We start from the raw sequence: 18,515 nt of genomic DNA, 5'->3' as shown, positions 1-18,515 counted from the left end.
ATGCTGCCGATGCTTCTCATTGAATTTAAAAAGACAACCACATCTCCAGCCTTGACATTCAAAGCAAGTATTCACCTCTACAGCCCTATCTTATGGAACTCTTCCTTGTTACTCTGTAAGCCATAATCATCATTTTTATATCCCTTAAATTTTCCATAACATCACTTAGTTGAGGGCCTTTGTACATGTAGTTCTCTCCAACTATGAGTCCTTTTTCTCTGTTTCCGTTTCCTTCAACCAGAAAGAAGAAAGAAGTCTTTTTGAATGCAGGACCATTTAATTCAGAACCCCACATTCTATATACTGTTTTCTTTTCTTTCTTTGTGTGGATCAAAGTATTATTATGGATTTAGGCGATTTTTCACACTTCCTAGTAAAATTTGTGAAGGAGATACTTTCATGTAGGCTCCTTTGTCAGTTTTGACATAGACAAATTGCTAAATTCCCAAAGGGGGCTTAATAAAGATCAAGGTGCTGGGCCACACAATGGAAGATACCACATGGCTACTGATTACTTCTGAGAAAATGACTTGGAATATTTTTGTTTTTACACTACTGTATCTGATTATTCCTAATCTACAGAGATTTTTTATATCTTAAATGGAACCATTCATACTGAAGCTGAAATATACTTCTAATAATTTATAACCCCTCAGTGTTAATTCCTGACATTGTATACATTTGGTAATCAATTATATCTAAATATTTTTACAAGTGATTATTTTCCCTGCAACCTTTTAATTAATGTAATTGAACATATAATTGTGTATAATATAATATAATTAATTAATTAATTAATATAAATATAATTCCGTTTTATAATATGAACATCCTTGTTTCATTGTGCTTTGCTATATTGCACTTTGTAGTGCGCTAATTGACTTTTACAAATCAAAGGCTTCTGGTAATTTTGTGTGTCTGTGTCGCATTTTGATCACTTAAGAAATATATTAAACTTTTTCATAATGCTGTCACATAGTATAAACATAACTTTGATGTGCACTGGGGAAACTGCTGTGTGACTCAGTTTACGGCAATAACTTGCCGTGTTGTGGTGGTCAGGAACTGAACTGCCTTATCTCTAAGGTAGGCCGGCACAGTTTTATTAATGAGAAGAAGAGAATCCTCTTTATTTGGATAAAATTTTTTCTTAGTTGGGGTTCAAATGTAAATATTAGCCTCTGCTCAGGGCAGTGCAGGCAAGGGCTGAGTTTGGCCTGGGGGCCATAGTTTGCCTCTCCCGACTGTAAGGTTCCTAAGAGTGGTTACAACCCCTAAGGCTGAGGTAGGGTGAACTAGAAAGGAACTGAGAAACCTGGAAGAGCTGTCCTCCTCCCTCCAACCCCATGACCGAGATTCTGAGGACACTTTTTGGAGAACATGGACTGCAGCTAGACCAGGAAGGCCACTAAGGTGAACACTGCTAGACAAGAGTAAACTTCAAAAGTAAATCTACTCCTCTTGCTCCCATATTACACTCGCTCAAGCACCCTCTGCTGGCAGTAAAAACATCAAACCAGCTGACAGAGACTAGTTCATAGGGACTGGTTTCATAAAACAGAACCAAAGGGGGTGGATTTGAACCTGAGAAGGAGTCCTAGTGTGACTGTTGGATAAATGTTGGACGGTTAATCACAAGATAAATGGTTCAAATTCATTAGCTACTCTGCAAGAGAAAAGATGAGGCTGTCTACTCCAATAAAGATTTACAACATTGTGTATCATATGTTGATATACACGCTAAAACAAAACATCATAAGAGATTTTTGGTTTGAATTTTTGGTCTTGTGTTTTAGCTTTCCAGTGTGATTTACGTGAAGGTTTACAGAGCAGATCATCAAGTTTCTGTTTGCTTTCAACTTTTATTACAATTATTTGGGAGTTCATTTCAGATAATCATTTTTATATTGAATAATTTAAATAACGTATCAAACCTCCTCTTATCCTCTTATCTTCCCTTTCACCTGTGTTGACCCTCTAGCCCAGCGGTTCTCAACCTGTGGGTCACAACCCCTTTTGGGGTCAAACAACCTTTTCACAGGGGTGGCCCATAAAATTGTAGTTATGAAGTAGCAACGAAAATAATTTTATGGTTGGGGGTCACCACACATGATGAACTCTGTTAAAGGGTTAGAGCATTAGGAAGGTCGAGAACCACTGCTCTAGCCTATTGCTTCCTTTCTTTCGCATTTCCACCCACACATGGGAACCATCAAAGTCAGTTTCTTTTGGTATGAAAAACTTTATCTTTATTTTTCTTTCAAAAAAGTGTTCCTGTACAATGTTTGTCTTTTGTAATTGACTAAATTCATTCAACATAATGTCCTCCAAAATACATTTGCACAAAAAAATGAAACAGGACCCAGACCTCAGTCCATATAGAAAAATGAACTCAAGACAGACTAAAGACTTAATTGTAAACCTAGTTCTTTAGTCTGTCTTGAGTTCATTTTTCTATATGGACTGATGTCTGGGTCCTATTTTATTTTTTCTGCAAATGTAAATCCAATTTTGATAGCACCATTTGTTGAGGAGATTAGCTCTTCATATTTAATGTATCTTGATCCTTTGTTAGAAATCAGTTGTCTGTGGGTGGGTAGATGATTTTATTTCTGTTGTGTTCCATTGGTCTACATATCTATCACTGTACCAGGAGCAGGCTGTTTTGACTACTATGACTGTGTAGCAATGTTTTCAGGTCCGGAAGTGAGGGGCCTCCTACTTTGTTCTTAAGTGGATCTCTTTCCTTTCCACATAGATTTGGTGACTCATTTTTCCATTTCTTCAAAGAATGATGCTGGGATGTGGATTGGAATTGCATTATGCTTACAGGTTGCTTTGGCTGGTATTGACACTTTCACAAGGTTGAATCTTCCGTGGACATGGAGGATTCTTCCATTTATGGAGGTCTCTTTTGATTTCTTGTGGTCGTGGTTTGCACTTTCCCTTGCACTAGTCTTTTGTTTTTCTGCTTAGGCTTATTCCTAAATAATTCATCTTTTGCATGGCCTTTGTAAATAGTATTGTTTTCTTGATTTCACACTAGGAAACTTGCTTGCAAGTGATTGCATCAGGGTTGTGACTGGAGTAAGGTCATCCTACCCTAATTTTACAAGTGATTAGCTGTGATTACACTGTGCTATAGGGCAGGTCATGAAGGATGACTGGGTGTGAAATGCCAATTTCCTGAGAATTCTGACCAAGCCAATTTGACACAAAACTTAACTATCACATGTATTGTTATTCAAAGAATTACTCACCTAAAACCAATTTACTCTGTGTGAATCTTAAAAATGGAATTCAATGTTCAATCAGTATAGGAAAAAATTAGGAGATAATATACTCAAATTACAATATTTCTTGCTTAAAGTTATAAGCTTTTCACATGAATAAATTAGTTTAATAATTAAATTAATACTAAACAAAGCTATTCAAGAACGCTAAACTCATAGCAGTACATGTAGTTTCTGGAAAAACAACAACAACAAAAACAGCCCTTCATACTATATTAGTATCTGTCACTGTGCATCATGGGTCACTGGGACACTGTAAACTGTAAAAGAGTCTGTTTATAAAATTAGAAATGTATACAATTATCTTTAGAAAGTGGAATTTATAGTGCACATTTTGCTTCTCTAAAGCCTCTTTTATCTGGACTTGTATTTTGTAGAATTCTCCACTCAACTCTGGTACCAAATAAATGATATACTGGCACCAGGCAGTAATTCATTGATTTTCATTGTGCCCCTTCATGAAAAAACGAGTAGGGTTAGTGTATGCTCTTTTGTTTGTAAAGTAGAAATGGGGGCATAGAAACATTACAGTATTGGCAGTGAGCAGTTAAAATACCTTTAATTTTAACTTTGCTTTTTGGAGACAGACTATACTTTTGCCTGTTGTTTGTCAATAATGTTGTAAAAGTTTTTTTTTTTTCTTAGAGAAATGATTGGATATAATTTGAAATGAAATAAGTGTTATATACCTTAGGGGAAAATAGTTGTTTATCATTGAAAATTCACAGGTCCCTTCTCTCTCTCTTTTTTAGGATTTTATATTGCACGTTGATCCTGCCTCTGTACTACCTTGAGCCTTTCTTTTCATACATCTTCCTCAACCTCCAGCTTATGATCCTACAAGCCCTTCATCTTTACTGGTGGTTTTTAATCTTGAAGATGCTCAAAAGATGCATATTTTCCACGGTAAGAGCTGTCTAAGTGTGTTAGTCTGAGTACTTTAGAGAAACAAATTCACAGAAACTCATGCATAAGATAACGTTTTATATAAAAGGTAAGTGCACATCAAGAAAACATCCCAACTCAGTGCTGCCCAAGCCCACAAGTCCAACATTAACCCATATGTCCAACATCAATCCACAAAGTCCTTCTCCATTTCACAAAACACATACTATGATGCTAACTGCAGGACGAAAACCAAATCAGTGAATGTGTAAGCATCTCAGCGCTGGCAGGGGTCTCCACGTGGTTGCTCCAGCACCCAGGGCGGTATCGGGGTAGGTCCATGTGGCTTCTCTTCAGGGATGTCTTGCAGGAAGTGAGCCTTGCAAGCAAAAGCAGGGAACTGCCTAAGGCAGCTGCACCCTGGTCCGACCATCACAAAGCAATAGAACCGAGAACTAGAAAGGCGAGTCTCACTGAGACATTTATCCTTCTACCCTTCTATTAACTCCACATGTATTTATTGGCCAGGTTGGCACAATAAACTAACTACCTCACCAAGTTTATTTCTCATAACAAGTAGATTCCATAGCCAGATTAAAGATGATGCCCCATAGGATTACTGTACTCTCATCATGCTGTAGAACTAAAGTCCCAAACTGAGTTACAAAACAACATAATGAAAGCCCTTCTGTTATCTAAGATGTATCATGAGTTTGTTTATATATATATATATATATATATTGCATTAGGAAAATCTGCTGCAAAAGACTTTTTATGATATTGAAGAGCAAGATTGTTCCTTTGAAGACTAAGGTATGCTTGACCCAAGCCACAGTATTCTCCATTGCATCATATGCAAATGAAAGTTGGACATTGTATAAGGAAGACCACAGAAGAATAAGTGCATTGGACTTGTGCGATAGAAGAATACTGGCAGTACCAGGGACTGCTAAAAGCACAAGCAGATCTCTATTGGAAGGAGTAAGGCTGGGGTGCTCCTGAGAGGCAAGGACGGCAATACGTTGTCTCACATACTTTGACCATATTGTCAGGGGAGACCAGGTTCTGGGAAGGCCATCATGCTTGGTAAAGTGGAGGGGCAGCGAAAAAGAGGAATGCTCTTGATAAGATGGGTTGACAGGGTAGCTGCATCAATGGGCTTAGGCAGAGGAAGAATTGTGAGGATGGTTCAGGACCATACAGTGTTTAGTTCTGTTGTGCATGCAGTTGCTATGGGTTGGAGCTGACTTGATGGCATCTAACAAACAACAACAACAACAACCACATGACAGGCTTGCTGTGACTCATAATCAACTCAATGGTTTGGTTTTGGAAGTTGAAATTTGGCCCACTTTAGGGTATTACCATTCACATATGTATGGCATAGTATTTTATCATCTTCAGAATGATTGACTTGTATGCAGCAAATATGCTAATAATTAATTGATAAACTCATTTTTATCAATTCTATGATTTGTACATATTCTTTAGTAAATGTGTTTCAAAATTGTTGAGAAGTAGAAAAATGACATGGAAATTTTGGTAACTGACCTCTGGAGTTTCCTTTGTCTTTGAACTTCCAGATCTAGACAGAGATAGAGAAAATCAGGCTACATCTGAAGCAGTCTCAAGATCTCAAAGATGTTTGTTTTTAACTAAAATAGTAAGATGAGCTCATTTACATAAGCTCTAACTCTTCAAGTTGGAGAGTAAAAAAAAAGTTGAAGTAATTGAGGTAAATTTAAGAATGTGACTAGCTAGATCATTTGCACACCTAGTGGTTGGAATAGAAATGGACTTGGAACTCAACCAGTCCTTTTTTTTTTTTTTTTGGAAATAAAAATATCTTTATTTGTAGCTGATATAACCCTATAGAAATAAAACCCCAAAGCCTCAGTTAAACAATTGCACAAACTAATTAGAAAAATTTGTCAGTGTAGCAGGCTATAAGATCAACACACAGCAATCATTTGGATTCTTTTATAACAAGGGCGATGATAATTAAAAAGACATACAAAGAACAATACTATTTTCATAATCACACAAAAGATAAAATATTTAGGAATAATCTTACCAGAAAAGCAAAAGACTTCTATAAAGAAACTACAAAACTATCCTTCAAGAAACTGAAGGAAACTTACATAGAAGGAATAAGTTAACATGTCCTGGATAGGCAAACTAAAAATCATGAGAATGTCAATGTTAGCAAAATTAGTTTACAAATTCAATGTAAATGTACAAATGTGCTTGACATAATGGATGAATGGATTGTGATAAGAGTTGTACAAACCCCCAATAAAATGATTTTAAAAAACCCAATTTTCTTACATTTTCCCCAATGATACAATGAAATTTCTATTAAATTTTTAAAAGAAATAAATAAAATTAGGTGTCTATAGGAACTTCATTGCATTTCCGGGTTTTGAATTCTAACCCATTGGTCTTCATATCTATTGTTGCACCAGTAGCAGACTGTTTTGATTACTGTGGCTATATAGTAGGTTTTAAGGTCTGAAAGTGAGAGGCCTCCCACTTTGTCTTTATTTTTTTAATAGTGCTTTATTTATCCTAGGCTTCTTTCCTTTCCATATAAAGTTGTTAATAAGTTTTGCCATTTCTCTGAAAAATTATGCTGGGATTTGGATAACAATTGCATTGAATTTGTAACGTAATTTTGGTAACATCAACCAGTACTTTCATTGAGTCAAGTCTTTCTGGAGCTCCTCTACTTAGATAGCAGGTAGTAACTGTCCCCCTATTAACAGGTGAGTGACAGTAATTACAGATCTGGAAGGGATTCGGGGGGAGGACGTTGAGAGACTCCACAAGAGTCTCTTGTTTGGTTTCATCATGATTTTCATATTCCTGATCTCTAGTGGAAAAGCACAGCCTTGATTAAAAACTCAGAGAATCTGAGAGCTGAGGACAGGAGTTCCTAGTTTTCCACAGTGTAGATTGGGAAAGCTGCTTGAAATTGCAGTATGACAGCAGCAGTGGAGGCCTCAGAAGTCTGAATGCTTTTAGTTTATATGACATATGCAGTCTGTTCAATAGAGGTGGCAAAACTGGCTGTGAGATTAACTTAATTCTCCAAAGCCACAAAGCCTTCCTTTAAAGAATGCTATTTGGAAGCTTAGTTGCACCACAAAAGGAAGGAAAGGGCAAAGGTGGTAGTTCATACTCTGAGAGAACTAATTAAGTCGGTTTTCAACGCTAATAATTTAGCATTAAATCAAACTCTGATCACTACTTTTTTATATATCATTTTATTGGGGACTCCTACAACTAGTATCATGATCTGTACATATATCCCTTGTGTCAAGCACATTTGTACATATGTTGCCATCATCATTCTCAAAACATTTTCCTTCAACTTGAGCCCTTGGTATCAGCTGCTCAGTCTCCCCTCCCTCCCCTCTTCTCCCTCCCTCAAGCACCCTTGATAATTTATATATTATTATTTTTTTTCATGTCTTACAATGTCTGATATTTCCCTTCACACACTTTTTGGTTGCCTGCTCCCCAGGGATGGGGTTATATGTAGATCATTGTGATCGATTCCCCCTCCCCCCCCCATCTTACCCTTACCCTCCTGGTACCTATACTCTCATTATTGGTCCTGAGGAATTTATCTGTCCTGGATTCCCTGTGTTTCTAGTTCTGATCTGTACCAGTATGCATCCTCTGGTCTAGTTGGATTTGTAAGGTAGAACTGGAATCATGATAGTGGTGGGGAGGAAGCATTAAATAAATACAGGAAAGTTGTATGCTTCATCGTTGCTATACTGCACCCTGACTGGCTCGTCTCCTCCTCATGACCCTTCTATAAGGGGATGTCCAGTTGCCTAGAGATGGGATTTGGGTCCTTGTTCCTCACTCCCCCTCATTCACAATGATACGAATTTTTGTTCTTTGATGCCTGATACCTCATCCCTTCGACACCTCGTGATCACACAGGCTTCTTCCATGTGGGCTTTGTTGCTTCTCAGCTAGATGGCCATTTGTTTATCTTCAAGCTTTTAAGACCCCAGATGCTATGTCTCTTGATATCCAGGTACCATCAGCTTTCTTCACCACATTTGCTTATGCATCCACTTTGTTCTTCAGCAATCCTGTTGGGACGGTGAACATCAAGGGATGCATGTTTAATAGAACAAAGTGTTCTTGCATTGAGGGAGTACTTGAGTAAAGGCCCAATATCCATCTGCTACCTTAACACTAAATCTATACATATATGCACATATATTTATTTCCCCATCATCATATATAAATATATTTACATATGTACATGCTTGTATTTAAATCTCTATAAATGCCCTTTGCCTCCTAGTTCCTTCCTTTATTTCCTTTGACTTTCCTCTTGTCCCACTATCATGCTCAGCCTTCATTTGGGTTTCAGTAATTCCTCTTGGTTACATTGCCCCTGATCAGGCTGTACCAGGCCTCCTATGTCATCCTAGCCATTTATTTTGGATAATTTGTTGTTCCCTTGTCCCTGGGGGTCAAGGGTTGTTAACACCCACTTCCTTTTCCCCACCTCTCCCTCTACCATGTCCATCTCCTACCTCCAAACCATCAGTCCTGTTGTTTTCTCATCCAGATTGTTTATGCTGCCTATCTTATCTAGCTAGACTTGCAGAGATAATAATATGCACAAAAAACAAGGGACTTCGTTGCTATGTTCCCCTTGCTGTTCTGTTGCACACACTGTTTTGCCTCAGTGTGGTGGAGTCAGATCAGGTGCAATTCCTGCACTGTGTCTCCAGTGTTGTCCCCCTGTAGCTCTATGGGTCAGTGAGGGTCAAGTCTTGTAGTGGGGCTGGCCCTATGGTCCTCTCTGTGCTTTTGCTGCTCTGAATGGGAATATTGTCCTCAGAGCTTGGTGGGCCAGGATATGTTCCACTCTCTCTTCCTCTTCCTTATTTGCTCCTGTGTGCTCTGAGTAGACATGTCCCTCTCCCTGGGCTGTAGCTTCAGTGCTGTCCTCTGAAGTGAATTTTTCTGTGGGGAGGAGGGTAGTTCACGTAGTTGGGATTGGGGCTGGCCCCTCAGACCTCTCTATTGGTTTCCTGCTTCATGCCAGTATGTTGCATTCATGTTTGGAGCACCGGGTTGAAGCCTGGTTCCTCTTTCCCTGTGGAGATATAAACAATACTCTCCCTTTGTGTGGGTTAGTGCCCTGTTCCCCTGATACCCATGTCTTTTTTCTTTCTTTCTCCCCCCCCCCCAAATCCTCCTTTTTAGTTGGTTACCATATGTATCCCTGGATTTGTTCTGGCCCCTGCCATACTTCCTAAACCTCACTCCAGGAATATTTGTAGACAATAGCTTTTTCCCTATGCCCCCTTTGGATTTTTAAGCTTACCTCAGTGGGCTCATGTTGTATGTGTTATTTGTGCTTGGGTGTCTTCACTCAGCATAATTTCCTCCAGATCTTCCCACGCAGCAATGGGCTTTATGCGTTCATCACGCTCTTCAGGGATGCACAGTACTCCACTGTATGGATGTACCATAGTTTTCTAATCCATTCTTCTGTTGATGGACATTTGGGTTGTTTATAACTTCTTGCAATTTTGAACTGTGCCTCGATGAACATTGGAGCACAGATGTCTGGCTGTGGTTTCTTTCTTGACTCTTCTTGGTATATACCCAGTAAGGGTATTGCTGGGTCATATGGTAGCTCAATTTCCACCTGTTTTAGATATTTCCAAATCGATTTTCATAGTGGCTGTACATACCTACAGGTCCACCAGCAGTGGATGAGAGTTCCTATCTCACCACAGACCCTCCAACACTTGTTGCTTTCTGATTTTTTTGGATTGGGCTATCTTTGAAGGTGTTAGGGGATATCTTATTGTTGTTTTAATTTACAGTTCTCAATGGCTAATGATCAAGAAATTTTTCTCATATGTTTATTGGCCATTTGAATTTCTGCCCTTGTGAAACTTCTTTTCAGGTTCTTTGCTCACCTCTCAAGTGGGCAATTAGTTTTTTTTCCTTTTGGATGCTAACAGACTATTGTAGATTTTAGTGATAAGATCTTTGTCTGATGTGTCATTGCTAAAGATGTTTTCCCAGTCCATGGGCTCTCTTATTACTCTCTTGGTCAATGATTTCGATGTACACGGGTGTTTTATCTTCAGTATATCCCACTTGTCAATTTGTGACTCATCCGTGTGTTTGTGTCTTTCCCTATTTCTGATAGCCTAGGTATTCTCTGTGTCAAAGTTCTTAAGTTGGTCCCAATTCCCTCATTGATGGAATGCTGTGCACATTCATAGATACATATGTAGCAAAGGTAAATACTCATGTGCAAATACCCTCTGCCAAGTTTATATGTATTGGTGGGTATACTCCCCCTCGCCCTCTCACACCTGCTCACCCTGGGTTTCTATCCATGTGTCTGCTCACAGACTATTGCGATGGAAGTATTCTGTACATAGCAGTATAGCATCTGTTGCTTTTAACTTTTGCACCCCTTCAATGTTCTCCTCTGCCTCCATAATTAAAAAACGGAAAGCCAACCAAACCTCAGGCCATTGTGTATATGTAACAAATGTGAACTTTCCACCATTTGCTTTCTTTTTTAATTCCTTAAAATGCAAATGCCACTATAATTTTAGGACACTTACATATGCTGGCATGGTTAGCCACCATCTTGCTGCTCAAGAATAAAACTTAGCACAGAAACGTAAGTGTTTCCTATAACCTGAATGATTTTCTGATAAACTACCAGTCAGGAAGCATCACAAGATGACATATTCAACTTGTCTCCCCCCCCCCCCAGCATGATAAGGCCTTTTAGAGGAAATCAGATGGAGTATAGTATGGTTTTGTTTAATATTATTTAAGAGAACTTGGCCATTCTTAAACTTTTACTTTCCTTTAAGTATCATACTGAATCCTGACCAACTCTTGCCAGGCTGCATTGATATTTTAGATTGGCAAACACACGGAGAAAGAGTTGCATTGTGTAACTATTAAAAGCTACTGGAGAAAATAGGCCCTTTACCATCTGACTCAACCATAAGCAACTTTATATGTGGCATATATACTTTGCATATTATTGACAATTTAAGCAAGAAACAACAGAAGAATTTATAACTTTTTATGATAAAAATTATAGCAAAGTTGTTTGGATTAAATAATTTCAAATTTGAAGGATAGAGTCTTCAAGATGATATGGTACATTACCCTAATAAAGATGAGGGATTTGAGGACTAGGCCAAATTCCCAACAATGATTATTTATTTATTCAACCGTTGTATTTACACTTTATCCACATGTCATACAATTCAGTAATTCAACCATATCAAAAAGAGTTGTACATTTGTCATCATATTCAATTCTAGAACATTTTCTTTTTCCTTATAGTCATTATTTGTGTAATTTTTCCCAATTGTGGCAATAATATACACAATAGAACATTCTCCAATTCTACTACTTCTGCTTGTATAATGCAGTGTCACTGATTTTACTCTTTGTGCTATAATATTCTACCACCACTGACATAACTCAATGCCTCCTATGCATCGACCCTTTTACCTTCACTTGTGGTAACCAGTGGTTATTGGTCAAATTTAGTTTCTTCCCTGCCCCCACTCCGTGGTTTTCTTGATATACTATTCACATATCATATACTTCCGTGGTTAAATCACTTTTAGAATGAGTTATATAATCATAATCAGTTCTAGTGCTCCCTCCCCACTCCTATATTCAGTGTCTGCTCCCCAAATTCCCTTAACCTCCCTTTTTCCCATTCCCTACCCTAAATTCCTCTAAACCTTTGCATCAGAAATTATCTCTATGCATCTATTCCTTCTCTGCTTCACAAACTTGGAAATCCAACAAGATTTTTAAAAAACCCTAAATAAAATGGTAAGGATAAAACAATAATAATATAAAGATCAAAATGTAAATAGCTGGTAAGAAAGAAAAGACCAGCATCAATATTTTAAAAGCCAGAGAAGACATTTTTGTCATGAAACAAGCAAGAAATACTTACACCTGGAAGAAATTCAGGTTGGGTCAAGTGGGCGGCAACTGGCCAAGTATCAAGTTTGATCCAGCATAATCAAGATTACAATGATCTCTATCTAGTACAAAACTGTTCAGTACCCTAGAAGGGACCTACCAGTGGTTTAATCTGATTAGATGGGTTTGGGGCTCCCACTGTCCTCTGTAGCCTTTTACAAATTGGGTGTTGACCATTTAAGCTCTGATACTTTTCCCTTCATCATATTTGGATTTTGTTTTTGTCATCTTTGGATCACACAGGCTGGTGTGGTTCTTCCATGAGGACTTAGTTGACTTCTCACTTAGATTGTGGCTTGTTTGCATACAAGCCTTTAAGACCCCAGAAACTATTCCAATAAATAGCCGGCACCATCTACTTTCTTCACCACACTTTACTGTAGCATCCTTATCTTCCATGATCATTTCATGAAGGTGAGTATGGAGCAGGACCATGTTATCAGAACTAACTCTTTTTGGATTAAGGCTAGAGTTAAGTGGGAGCCTAGAATCCATTTGCTTGTCCCCAGGATATGCAAGACTCAGGTTTACTTTGATGGTCATAGACTGACAAAATCAAAACTCCGTAAGACCAACTATATCAACAGCAGCAACAACCCAACCAGCAACCAACCAAACAAAAACCCCAAAACAAACTAAAAGGAAAACAAAAAACCCATAAAAAAAGTAAAACATTTAAAATCATCCCTGTAGGGTATAAGGAGATTGCACTGATAATATCATCAAGTTTTCCAATGACACAGCACTCTGGACACTGTCGGTATGAGGAGTCTATGTGAGTACAGATCCACTGTGAGCTCAACCCATTAGTTGTTGCCTTACACAATGTGACCTCCCATTCAATTGAGCTCTCTTTGCCCCAAGTATGGAGATTGGTGCCAGGGACAAACTTTCTGGATAAATTCTTCCAACATCCCTGCCCAACAGATCAAAACTTGTTAAATCACTGTGAGGGGGGCATCAAGCTATTAAATATTTGGCAATTCTGGGTCCCTTTCCATTAGACACCCACCACATCAGGGGTCCCCCCCCCAAGGATCAATGACCACCATTTCCACAGCTCTGGGGTGGCCACTTTCTGCTGCCTCTCCCATCAGAGTAACCCAACCCTCAGTCCAAGGGTGTGGGCAACTTTGAGGCAGAGTTCAATTAATTCAGCCAGGCCTTTATGTTAAGTCCTTCTGGTTGAGCCCTTGGGTTATGCTGGCAAGGACAGCATCCAAGGTCATCATGGTGCTCAGTCCATGGCATGGTTCACCAAGGGTTGGGTAGAAACATATTCATAGTGTCTACCCAGGAACGTAAAATCTGTTGCCATTGTCTCCCTAGGTTCCTTACAATCACTGTTTAGCATCCCTTCCCGATGTGAGGTTACGTCTCCCAATTCACTCACTGTACTTACCTACAGAACTATCAGTCTCTCTTCCAAAATGTAGATGCTCCCTTCCCCTGGTCTTTATCCCCCCCCCCACCAGTTTCTTGGCTTTATTGTTCATCTCTCACTGACACAGAGCACCCCCACCCCAAGAGATGCTGTTCAATCTGCCACAAGACGGGACCACACATCTTCTCCTTGGCCAGGTGGCATGTCAAGCTTTAGTTTGGGTAAATTAGTCCTTCTTCACTTTTACAATCTTCACGCTGTGGCCAGAAGTCTTCTCAGCATTGGCTTTGAATTCAGCCTTCAGGGCTTCCCTGACAGCTTTTGCACAGATCTGTGAGCAGTGCTTGTAGCTGAGCCCAGCCTGTCACCAGTATGCCACCATGATGTCGCGAGGGGGGAGCAAGTCAGAGCGAATCGAGAGGATGCCTTCAATGTCCCCCCTGGTCTTAACTTAATTTTCCGGCAATGTTCTCCTTCCATTCCTGTGGAGTGCCCACTGATTTGTCCCAGCCTTGTCTTAATGAAATTCACAACAGTAATTTCACGGTAAAGCCAAGACTAGAAGTTGAGTCTCTTAACTTATATTCCTTTGCATTTTCTATTATTCATACTCAAATCAAAATAGAAGACTAATAACCAGAAAATGTATTTTAAATGCTTTATGGAATGAAAATGAGTACATACACAAATTACTTTGTCAATATAATAGATTAAATTGCAATGTTTTTATTGTTGTTAGGTGCTAGCTAATTGGTTCCAACTCATAACAACCCTAAATACAACAGAATGAAACACCACTGGATCCTGTGCCATTCTCACAATTGTTTTCATATTTGAGCCCTTGTTGCAGCTGCGGAGTCGATCCATCTTGCCTAGGACCTTCCTCTTTTTCACTGCCCTTCCACTCTGCCAAGCATGATGTTCTACTCCAGGGATGGGTCTCTTCCAACAACATGTCCGAAGTCCATGTGACGAAGTCTCACCATCTGTACCTCTAAGGAGCACTCTGGCTGTATTTCTTTTAAACATTTAAAATATTTTTAAGATCATTTTATTGGGGGCTCATACAACTCTTATCACAATCCATTCATACATCAATTGTATAAGGCACATTTGTACATTTGTTACCCTCATCATTCTCGAGACATTTGTTCTCCACTTAAGCCCCTGGTATTAGCTCCTCTCTGCCCGTATTTCTTCCAAGACATCATTGTTTGTTCCTTTGGCAGTCCTTGGTACTTTCAATGTTCTTCACCAGCATAATTCAAGTGCATCAATTCTTCTTCAGTCTTTCTTATTCTATGTCCAATTTTCACATGTATATGAGGCAATTGTGAAATGAGACAGCAGTTGGTGTAAGACATGAGAAAAAGAATAAATTATAAATTACCAAGGGGGCATGGTGGAGGAAGGGTGGGGGAAAGAGTGGGAAAATGAGGAACTGATGCTAGGGGTTTAAGTAGAAAATGTTTTGAAAAAGATGATGACAACATGTGTACAGATGTGTTTGACAAAATGGATATATGTATGGATTGTGATAAGAGCTGTAAGAGCCCCCAATAAAATAAAAATTAAAAAAAAGAAAAGAAAATACCATGGCTTGGGTCAGACACCCCTATTCCTAAAAGTGTCACTGCCCTCAACACTGGAAAGAGGTCTGTGTAACCGGTTTCCTCAACGCAGTGCACCATTTTCTCCCTTACCTGCTGCATCCATGAGCACTGATTGGGAAACTAAGCAGACAAAATCCTTGACAATTTCAGTCTTTTCTCCATTTATCATAATGTGACCTTATGCTCCAGTTACGGGATTTGTTTTTTACATTGAGTTGCGATCCATACTGTAGAATTGATGCGTTTGTATTAGAGCATTGGCAGAGAACACTGAATACATCGTAGACCCTCAAAGAATGAACAAATTTGTCTTCGAAGGACTACAGCAAGAGTGCTTCCTAGAAGCAAGAATGACACGAGTTCGTCTGAAGTAGTAAGACTTATTCCTGGAGAAGGACATTATGTTTAGTCATGTAGAGGATCACAAAAAAGATGAAGACCTTCAACAGGATGGCTACAATAATGTTTTTAAACAATGCAATAAATGTTCTTAAATATTGCAAGGATGGTGCGATGCTAGGTAGTGTTTGGTTCTGCTGTACACAGGGCTGTTATAGGTCAGAACTAACTCAATGGCATCTAACAACAACAGCAACATATTGATAAAATATACTGGTCTGCAGTTGACTTTTTGTGTACTATATTTGTATGTATTTTTAATCAGGATAACGCTAGATTCATAAAAAATGTAAAAACTTTCTAGAAGCTTTACAGATATTTGGTGTTATTTCTTCTTTATCTTTTTGGTAAAACTTGCTATTGAAAATATCTTGTTCTTCTGATCATTTTTAAAAATGTTGAACTACAAATTAATTGTCTTAATAATGTGACTATTCAGGGTATCGATTTTATCTTAATTAAATTGTGGTCATTTTAGTTTTGAGGAATTGTTCTGTTTCATTTAATCAATGTGTTTACAGCTGTTCATAGTAAATAGTTATACTTATAGGGTCTAGAGTATCTGTATTTATAACCTCCCCTTTATCCTAGTAATGAGTGTTTTCCCTTTTTTCCTTTGTCAATCTCGGTAGAGACCACTTTTATGAATCTTTTCAAAAGGTTTTCTTTGGAGATTTTTGGTCTCCTCTATGTTTTTCTGTATGCAGTTCCATTAATTTCTATGTTCCCCCTTGCTTTACCTTTATTTTATATGTAACCTTTCCCTGATGGTTTTACTGATTATACATTGATTAGGCTGCTAGTTGCGAGGTCATCAGTTTAAACTCACTAGCTACTCAAAAGGAGAAAGATGAGGCTTTCTGTGCCTCTAAAGATTTTCAGTCCCAGAAACCTAAGGCAGCAGTGCTACTCTGTCCTATAGTGTTGTTCTGAGTTCAAATTGGCTCGATGGTAGTGGGTTCTTCTTTTCTAAATAATCATTAATAGTCTAAATGTCCTTCTAAGAATCACTTTAGCTGTATTCCTCAAGTCTTGGTATGTTGTATTTACATGTAATTTAAAACATTTTAATACTCCCTTAAGACTTTCTCTTTTGATTCATTGATTTTTTAGAAGCATGTTATTTAATTTCCAAGTGTTTTGGTATTTTTCAATTATTATATTTTTAAATGAGTTTTTACCTTAAATCCATATAATCTATAAATATACTTTATATAATGTCAAGTTTGTTAAAGTTTATATTGTTGATCTTGATGAGTGTTTGATGGTCTGATTATTGGGTTGCCTTCAAACTGGGAATACGTGTTTCCTTGGTCACTCTTGACTCTTCTTGGAAGGATGTTACTCAACAGACCATTCTTTCCTTTACCTAGAGTATCCAGGATGTGAGAAGTGACTGTGAGGATGGTGAAGAAGAAGAAGAAGAAGAGGATGAGGAAGAGGAAGAGGAAGAGCCCAAAGGCAAAGACATAGACTATTTGAAGAACAGCCTTGGGGACAACCAGAGGCTCATTCCGAATGGTCAAGATGGCTGTTAGCTTGACCCCCTCATAATCCTGTGGCGCAGGGGGCTGCAACAGTTCAGGGAAGCCTGAAATACTTCCCTACTTATCACTGTGGCCCACGGGACCCATAGAGATCCCATAGTTTCCCTTCCCTCTCTCTAACCCTACTTTCCATCTTAACAAAATGTTGACTTTTGTTATAATGTTAAATAGGTATCTCCATGGATTTTACTGCAGTTAGGACTCAGACTGGTCAACTATTTCAAAGATTTCTCCAGGGAACTGTTTCACTTTTAAGTGTGTTCATTCATACATTTGAGACATTTTGCCTTTTTCAGGAGCTCATGTTGCCATTTTCTCTTTTACCTTCCCACTGTGCCTACCCTTAGGGAGAGCTTGAGAGGTACTAAGTTAAATAAAATTTTTCAGGTGTTTTGCCATGGAGATAGCTCACATCCTAAGAATGTTATATGTGATAATGGAATAGTGACCAAAGGACCAAACCATGACACCAGACTTTCAGGGCTTATGGGCTGCATTCTATCAGAGGCATTCATTTTTAATTTCCTAAGCCTCAGTGCCTTAGCCGTACAATGGAATAACGATCTTCACCCTAAATCTCACAGGGCTGTGGAAAGGGTCAAATGAGAGACTAGACGTGAAAATGCACACTGTCTTATGCCAACTGTAAGTTAGTATTATTGCTGGTGACACTTTTTCCAACATGATTTTAGCTGTTTTGGAGAGAACTGCCTGGTCAAACTCAGTCCTAATTCGGCCTGGAGCAAAGACAGATATTTTCCTTTTAAATGTTTTAAATGTTTCTGTGGATAACTGGAAATATAGATGCCCATAAGCCTGTTTCTATTTTATTTGATAATTACTTGTTTGCTCGTGTCCCTAGAGTAATTCTTAAATATTCCTGGAATTCTCCATAAAGGCACAATAGCCAAAGGAAGAGAATTATAAACCCCATTCTTTTTTTTTGCTAGTCTTTCCCTTTTTTCCCTCTTTAAAAAGGAAGCTTTCTGCGATTGCAGCAAACCACTCCTTTAAGCTAGCAGAGCTAGGTAGCCATCTCTAGAGCCCATCTGGAGACTTTTCTGGGGGAATCTGACCCAGTCATGAAGCTCAGAGAGCCACCTCTGTAGTTTAAGCCACTGAGTGATGGGTGACATGCATATAAATGGCCTGATTAAAGGACAATCTGAGGAACAGAAAGAGGAGTGCTACATTATTTAATCTATACGACCCAGCCATGTCAGAATGCATATTTGTAGAACAAAACAGAAAAGACCTGGATGATACCAGTGGAAAAAAAAAAATCAAAAGACAGGCACTGGGTTGCATGACAGCTGGAGCTGCTTACCACTCTGGGAGGATTAGATAAAGACTGGCAGAT

At 38.6% G+C, this 18,515-nt stretch overlaps 1 protein-coding gene and 1 pseudogene across 1 annotated transcript in view; one reads left to right on the top strand and one right to left on the bottom strand.

The window, feature by feature from the left end:
• CERS3 (ceramide synthase 3) overlaps nucleotides 1-17,381 on the top strand; it is a 98,345-nt gene extending 80,964 nt beyond the window's left edge. The window contains exons 9-10 of the mRNA XM_075557466.1: nucleotides 4,046-4,199; nucleotides 16,982-17,381. Of these exons, the coding sequence (XP_075413581.1) occupies nucleotides 4,046-4,199; nucleotides 16,982-17,146 (319 nt within the window). The 3' untranslated portion in view covers nucleotides 17,147-17,381. The remainder of the gene's footprint in view (nucleotides 1-4,045; nucleotides 4,200-16,981) is intronic.
• LOC142456296 (ATP synthase F(1) complex subunit epsilon, mitochondrial pseudogene) lies at nucleotides 13,823-13,978 on the bottom strand (annotated as a pseudogene).
• Nucleotides 17,382-18,515: the final 1,134 nt, after the last annotated feature.

Source organism: Tenrec ecaudatus, chromosome 9 (assembly GCF_050624435.1).
Source record: "Tenrec ecaudatus isolate mTenEca1 chromosome 9, mTenEca1.hap1, whole genome shotgun sequence".
Classification (NCBI taxonomy): Eukaryota; Metazoa; Chordata; class Mammalia; order Afrosoricida; family Tenrecidae; genus Tenrec; species Tenrec ecaudatus.
This window is presented reverse-complemented; position numbering and strand designations above follow the sequence as displayed.